This window comes from Penaeus monodon, chromosome 17, assembly GCF_015228065.2.
Source record: "Penaeus monodon isolate SGIC_2016 chromosome 17, NSTDA_Pmon_1, whole genome shotgun sequence".
NCBI classification, from domain to species: Eukaryota; Metazoa; Arthropoda; class Malacostraca; order Decapoda; family Penaeidae; genus Penaeus; species Penaeus monodon.
The window spans coordinates 6,335,251-6,342,750 of NC_051402.1; the positions used below are offsets into that span (position 1 = coordinate 6,335,251).

Consider the following 7,500-nt stretch of genomic DNA (forward strand, 5'->3'; position numbering starts at 1 on the left):
GGAATTTTTCCCCGAGGGCTGAGGAGTCTTCTTGCGCGGAGACGACAGAGGATAAAGTTGGGTTTTACCATCTTTGTTATTCTGCATCTCCTGTAGTTCCTCTGCCTTCCCGATGACCCATTCCATGTCTCCCTCGCTGTGGGGAGAACGAAGTATTGTGAGGCTTCGAATTCTGGTGACTGGGTGATGTACATTTACCAAATGATTCTGTGGTGTTTTTACTTACATTTCTTCCATCTCCTCCTTCTGATCAATGTACTTCGTCACTCTGTCAATTCTGAAAAAAAAAAAAAAAATCTGCAATAAAGGTTATAAAATCAAAGTGCCACAAAATCAAAGTATCTAAGATTTAAGTAATTACCTAGCTCTGTTGTGTCAACGGACAAGACTTTCTCACATGTATAGTTTCACACAGATGTAATATTACAAAAACCGTTGCGAAACAGACAGCCCTGATTCTGGGTCACTCACTTGTTGCTCATCCTCTTGACGCGTTCTTGAAGGCTGTTCTCCTCAGCAGCATGGATCCTCGCCAGGAAAGTCTGAGTTGCTTCCTTCTCAATTAGTCTCAGTGTCATCATACCGTCGCTCTCGTATTCAGTTGCTGGAAATGTATGGCATACTTATTGGTTATCTTTGTGTGTTCAACTTCGTGTGCACATTTTTTTTCTATATTTAGTAACATGAAAAAATACTTTAGACTAAACCGTGATGTTTCAACTAATCAGGCAGTGAAACCGACCCTTTGCTTCGATGTTTTTCAATATTACACAGATCTATAAATCTCTCAGTTTCCATAAAGAAACAATCTATTAGACCTACACTCTTCCTCGGTCTTGGCACAACAGGCTCTCCCCGCAGCCCTAAATAACCACCAGAAATGCTGTACTATCACAAAAGGAAGAACCAAGATAGGTTTCTTCTCGTACTCGCGGATCAAGCGATACATCTCGAACTTCCAGATCTCCATGCTGTTTTCTTGGACCTCGTCGAATACGTACCTGTGACATACACGGAATGAAACGTGTGTATATAGAGCAGCATGTTATGGGTTTAGTTACGTAGTTATATAATGTTTTGTATGTGGATTTACATGTTGTTCTCTTGGATCTCTTCGAATGCGTGCATACATCAAAATAATAACACGTACGAACTATATCAATGAAATAGGAGAGATGGTACTGTAGTTATAAGTAATTATATGAATATGTGGTTTGTGGAATAGTTATCTTCACAGCCCGTGGTAAGATTTTTATCCCCATGCTGTTTCCATGGTCAGAAAAAGGTGTGCTATTCTAAGCATTTTCATCATGATGCGGAGACAGATTAAATAAGGATAAGAGAAAATACGGGTGATATGAAAATAAGATAGACAGAACATGCGATAGAAAAACTCATGGAGCATTAGAATATTCACAATGTAAGTTATATAATGGGCGTTTCGATCACTACGTCCTCGAAATTTAACTGACGTAAACATTAAGTGCATGCCTAACATGAAATGATTTATCCTTACTCAGCCTTTCCTCTCGTTCGGCAAAATAAAACTCAAGCACATCCATTCGGCGCTACGGAGCCACTCACGTGAAAATAGCGATGAGCAAGTTGAGTAACATGATGTTGCCAATGATGAGGTAGACGAAGAGCATTAGCTTGACAACCCACTTGTAATCAGCGGGGTTCTCGCACACGCAGTCTCGCAAGCAGGCCTGGGTCTGGTCCAAGCACGAGTCCACGACCCGACAAGATTTCTCGTGACATGTCTCATGGTCGTTAGCTGGAAATGCATCAGTAGGGTGTGGCTGATAAGAAAGCTTCCATATTTCTCTTTATGCATCTGTATCTATAGCTAAACATGCGCTTCTCTATCAAGCTTCTATCTCTGATTACTTCCATCTAAGTTTAAACCTCTCTTGTTCCAACATTTGATCAGAATCTATATATTTCCATCGTATCCGGTTGTTTTGTCTCCTGCTATCCTGTTTACATGTTTCTACACACATCTGTTAATCATTCAACATTCCCATCACTCTGTCAACAAATCCTTCTACCTACCTTATTTATCCATCTTTGCATACACCTGCGTGAATCTACCTGTCGATCCCACACGACAGAGAGCAAAAACTCACCCACGATTTCATCCAGCAGAAGCTCGCCGTACATCTGCCAATAAGGCGTGAGGATGACGCTTTCGATGATGCTCCCTACTTGCGTGACGTTGAAGGTGAAGGAATAGTGGGAGGGGTGCAGGAGGGACTGGGACGCGATGCCGTAGCCGAGGATGAAGATCACCAGCAGCGCCATGAACACCAGGACTTCGGTGATCTGGAGGGAGAGGGAAGAAGGCAATGGGTGTGTGGAAGTATGTATATGTTTGCGTTTATGTATGTGTACGTTTGTATGAACATTCTCTATATCTCTCTCTCTCTCTCCCTCCCCACCTCTCTCTCTCTCTCTCTCTCCCTCCCCACCTCTCTCTCTCTCTCTATCCCTCCCTCTCCCTCTACCTCTCTACCTCTTTCTCCCCCTTATCCCTCCTGTGAATGCCATACTTAATTTACACAAGACGCCGAACCTATCAGTGTTAATTCCATTTCTGTGAGAAAAAAAAAAATCAATTTTCTTACAGATTTCAGCTTAACCGAACCAACGGCTTCCGACCTAACCAACCAGGAACTAACCATCCGACAGAAGAACAAACACAGAACTAACCATCCGAGAGAAGAACAAACACAGAACTAACCATCCTGTAGAAGATGACAAGCTTGGGTCCCAGGTGGTAGTTGACGTGGTACATCCTGAAGAGGCGGCAGTAGAAGAAGATCGTGTTGATGGCATAGAAGACGCGGCCCCACTTGAACGTACTGCGGATGAGCCGAAGAGTCAGAGCCATGAGGGCCAGGATGACCGCCATCAGGTCGAAGCGACTCCACACGCTAGACGACCAGTCCTTCAGCTTGTCCCAGGTCGTCGAGGACTGCTCCGTGCAGATCTGGCAAGGGCGTGGAGAGAGATCTTTTGTGGGGATTATTTCAACTTATCTGCCGCGTCGACAGCTAAGGTCATTAGCGGCGTCTTCTATAGGAAGGCCTTGAAGGGATGTGGATGGCGATTCGGGGTTTTTGTATATTGGATTCGCCTTTTCTCTCTTTCTTTATTTTTGCTTTGTTTTGATTTTAATTTTCTTCGTAAATGTGACATGGTCAGTTGATACATTTAACATTTAAATCTAACCTGATGGATTTAGAAATTGTTCTTTTTTAATATTTCTTTTTCTTACACTATTCCCGCTCACTTTGGAACCTGCTGTCTCCGAGGACGAACTGCCAGCTTTATTTATTTACTTTTTGAGTATCTCCTCCTTTTTAATTCAAAATCTTGCATGCAATTTCAGTCAAAACAGAAGATACAAAAAGATCGTTTTTCATTCACATGCTAAAGGATAAGAACTAAAAGACAAGATAAAAGGAAAAATAACGAAAAAAACAATCAATACGTGATCTACAAGACGTAAATAAATATATAAACTGAAGAAAAGTCAACGATGATTTAATGAATAAACTCGCAAATAAATATACAACTAACGGATCGATAAATGATCAAATACACATGCATACTTAAATAAACAAACCAAACGAAGAAGAAGAAGAAGAAGAAGAAGAAGAAGAAGAAGAAGAAGAAGCAGAAGAAGAAGAAAAAGAAGAAAAAGAAAAAGAAAATCATGGCAGTAACATCCGACATACCTCCGACACCTTTTCCATGGCGACGGCGCTTATCCATACAATAACGAGAATTTCGCTCACGGACATCTCGTACTTGAAGTCGAACATGATCACGTACGAGTACAGGAGGAGGAAGATCACGTACGAGGTGGTGTGGGCGTAGAACTTGGAGATGGGCGACTTGTAGTACACGATCAGCTTCTGCCACGCCGTCAGTTCTCCCCCGTTGTCGCCGAGCTTTTGAAATCTGGTGTTGAAATGAGGGTTTGTTTTTCTATCGTTGTTGGTATGATTGTTGTTGTTATTATTATCATTACTATCATTATCATTATTACTATTATTATTGTTATTATTATCATCATCATTATCACCGTTATATTTTTTATTATCATATTATTATCATTATTATATTATTATTATTATTATTATTATCATTATTATTACTACTATCATCATTATTATCCTTAATATTATTATTATTATTGTTATCACTAAGATTTTTATTATTATCATCATTATTATTACATAAATGAATGCATAAATAATTGAAAGCTGAATAGATTATAAAAGATAAATACACGGGCATTTCTCATGTAGAAGTGACACATTATAATGATTAATTACAAATAACCCAGAGGTAGTTTTTATTCCATTAAAGTTCGTCTTTTATATCCAGTGATCGTTCTAAAGCTTAATCTTTTCTGACCCGGAAATATTGACAAGTCTTACGTTTAGACTCAAAGAGGCTGGAAATACTAAAACACTGACGTTTTTTTATCGTCTTCTACCATAAATGTTTATTAACCCAGTTCGCGAGGGTGGCAAGACCACAATGCCAACCCATAGATGGCTCTGCAAGTGCTTAGTCACCAAGGAGTCAGCTATTAGTCTTATCTATCTCACTTGTTTACCCTTTTCCTTGGTGTTTTGAAAACTTCACCTCTATTGTTTTAGTCTTTGATGTTATTAACATTTTAATAACAATTTAATAATCATAATATCAATAAGATGATAACAATGTCAATATTAATAGTATTGAAAGAAAAACAAATTTTCCCGCAAATTCAAGGAATGGGGAAATCAGGCGCGGTCACTAGGGCCAACTAATAGACTCCTTGATAGCTGAGCACACGTGGAGCCATCTGTATGTAACAAACCTCACAAAAAAAATCTAAAGGGGAAAGTACATGAACCCGCAGATATTGGTTTAAGCCAAGCACTCACTGGAAGATTTTTGGCCAGAATATAAGGAGGGGAAAGACGTTGGCGATAATAACAGCAGAATAGGGCGCCTTGGTCATGCCTCTCCGCCAGTTGAGCTCGACGGTCGCCTGGGAGCACGGGGCCGATATGAAGATGAGGTCGTTGGCGATGTATGCTAGCTCGAGGCAGTCCAGCTGGCCCCACTTGGCGTTCCTCTGTTCTATGAGGCCCATGGCAATGATTGGGTCCTCTTGATAACACACGTTCAATAGCTGGCGGGATAGAAATATTGGTGATGAAAGGGTAGCTGGTTAAGAAGAAAGCTTTTGGCATTCGTCGAGAAACTGGGAGGTATTAGAAGCCCAAAGTTCATTTAAATCGGGAAATGTTGCCGAGAATTCGATGACTGGAATTTCATCATTATTTCAAGTTCTAAAGTCAAATAAGCATGCTATCTCAAGAATCATCTACACCTGAAAAAGTCTCGGAAAAGAAGCGAAGCCTCTCTCACCTCTTCTGCAAGGTTCTCAAACACATTCTTCTGGCGCTGGTATTCTTGGCGTATGTCCGTGTTCTTCTTCCCTAGAGACTTCCACAAGGCTTGGTACATGCAGGAGGCCACCACGGCAGCACACAGCGGCGAGTTGCAGCGCTCCCACAGGAACTTGGCCAACTTGCCTCGCCTGCTGAAGATGGCCCACAGCATCAGCTCAAGATAAGGATCCTGTGGCAGGAGTGAGGATATATTACGGATTCGATAGAAAATGAGAGGGTGTGTTAAAATATATACGGGATAATATTAGGATGTTGTGGAGTTGAAAAAAATGTCTCCTTGCAACAGGGTGAGTAACAGAATAGAAATCAGACCAAGAAAATGGAGGAAATTCAAATACCTACATGCAATTTTAATCAAAACAGAAGATACAGAAATATTTTTTTTAATTCACATGCTAAGGACAAGAGAAATAACAAGAGAAAACCAAACAAGCGAAGAAGAAAAAAGAAGAAAGACCAAGAACAGAAACAAGAAGAAGGAGAAGAAAAAGAGTGAGAAGAAGGAGACAAATCACGAACACACAAAAAACCTCAAATGTCGTGGCGCTGATGTTCGGGTTGTTCGTAATGTTTTCGGGAGTGTCAATCAGGTAGTTCTTGTCGAAGTGTTTCTTCATCATCGCGTTCAGCAGATTGTGGACGTGGATGAGGGAGTGGTTCCAGCTGTTCGAGGATCTTTGCAGCAGGCGAGAGAGGTGGCTGTTGGGCACACACTGCAGAGGGGGAAATTGGGATGATTTTCGATTATTGCAACGTGTGTCTAGAATTTGTATCTTCTAAGACATCCGTGAGTTCGGGGCAGGAGAGTAGCTCGATGGAAAAGGCATGTGATTGAATATCATGATAATTGACTGTCATCTTTTCAGATTCGGTTACTACGAGTTATGAATAGTGTAATGGTGTCAGTAGCCATAGGACGAGAACACTACGAAAAGATTACAGTTCAATGACATGTGAGAAATGCTTATATGTAGCTACCGTAGGTGAGAGAAAATTCAGTTTAATTCGACACCATAATTTTCATATTGCTCCATGCCCCCCAGAAAGTACCCCGTGGCCCCCCTGGGTGTCATGGCCCCCAGGTTGGGACCCCCCTGTGCTAACAGAATTCCCGCCATTCCTAAAATCCAACGGCGGAGGAATACGCAACATAAAACAGTTTCAAAATACGACAAAACTGTTACAGAAAGAACAACGTGCGATGAAACAACAACTTCAGAGTCCTCTGGAATTCTATCATGAAGTTCATAAAGATTTCGTACCTGTTGGCCTACCTTCCCAAAAATGATCTGCGTTTTGTTTACCTTTCCCCTTTTATTCTTATATTTACCTACTTCCCTATTTGCCATTCTCGTTACATTATTGTTGTTTTCGGTACTAACACTGCTATCACCATGGACTTTTATCATCCTCATTACTCGTGTTATTATCACAGTGCATGCTCGCATTCACAGCCAAAGCCAAAGCGAGACTCACCGCTTGATTGTAGAGGAACCTGAGGGTGCCCACGGTGAGGTAGTCTTCCATGACCAGGCCGTTCATCACGAAGAGATTCACGAACTCCACCTTCTCCTCCAGCAGCGCCGTCGTCATGAGGTCCTCGAGGGCGCCGAGACTCCAGTTCTTTTCCGCTGCAGGTTAGATAGGAGGAGGGGGGAGGATCAGGAGGAGGAAGAGGGGGAGGAGGGGGGTAGGACGGGGGATGATGATGGTGGTGGTAGTGGTGTGGTGGTGGTGGTGGTGGTGGTGGTGGTGGTGGTGGTGGTGGTGGTGGTGGTGGTGGTGGTGGTGGTGGTGGTGGTGGTGGTGGTGGTGGTGGTGATGATGATGATGATGATGATGATGATGATGATGATGATGATGATGAGGAGGAGGAGGAGGAGGTGGAGGAGAAGGAGGAGGAGGAGGTGGAGGAGAAGAGAGGAGGAGGAGGAGGAGAGAAAGGAGGAGAAGGAGGAGAGGAGGAGGAGGAGATGAGGGAGGAGGAGGAGGAGGAAGGAGGAGAAAGGAGGAAGGAGGA

General features: G+C 42.3%; 1 protein-coding gene across 1 annotated transcript in view; it reads right to left on the minus strand.

Moving 5' to 3' along the window:
• The window catches only part of LOC119583517 (transient receptor potential cation channel subfamily M member-like 2), a 17,332-nt gene that overhangs the window by 2,636 nt on the left and 7,196 nt on the right, over nt 1-7,500 (minus strand). The window contains exons 7-18 of the mRNA XM_037932046.1: nt 6,957-7,111; nt 6,011-6,193; nt 5,437-5,649; nt 4,947-5,197; nt 3,744-3,969; nt 2,744-2,992; nt 2,130-2,325; nt 1,585-1,777; nt 823-1,001; nt 472-604; nt 227-277; nt 1-136 (exon numbers count right to left, since the gene is read on the minus strand). The exon at nt 1-136 is cut by the window's left edge and continues 90 nt beyond it. Coding sequence (XP_037787974.1) covers nt 1-136; nt 227-277; nt 472-604; nt 823-1,001; nt 1,585-1,777; nt 2,130-2,325; nt 2,744-2,992; nt 3,744-3,969; nt 4,947-5,197; nt 5,437-5,649; nt 6,011-6,193; nt 6,957-7,111 — 2,165 coding nt within the window. The remainder of the gene's footprint in view (nt 137-226; nt 278-471; nt 605-822; nt 1,002-1,584; nt 1,778-2,129; nt 2,326-2,743; nt 2,993-3,743; nt 3,970-4,946; nt 5,198-5,436; nt 5,650-6,010; nt 6,194-6,956; nt 7,112-7,500) is intronic.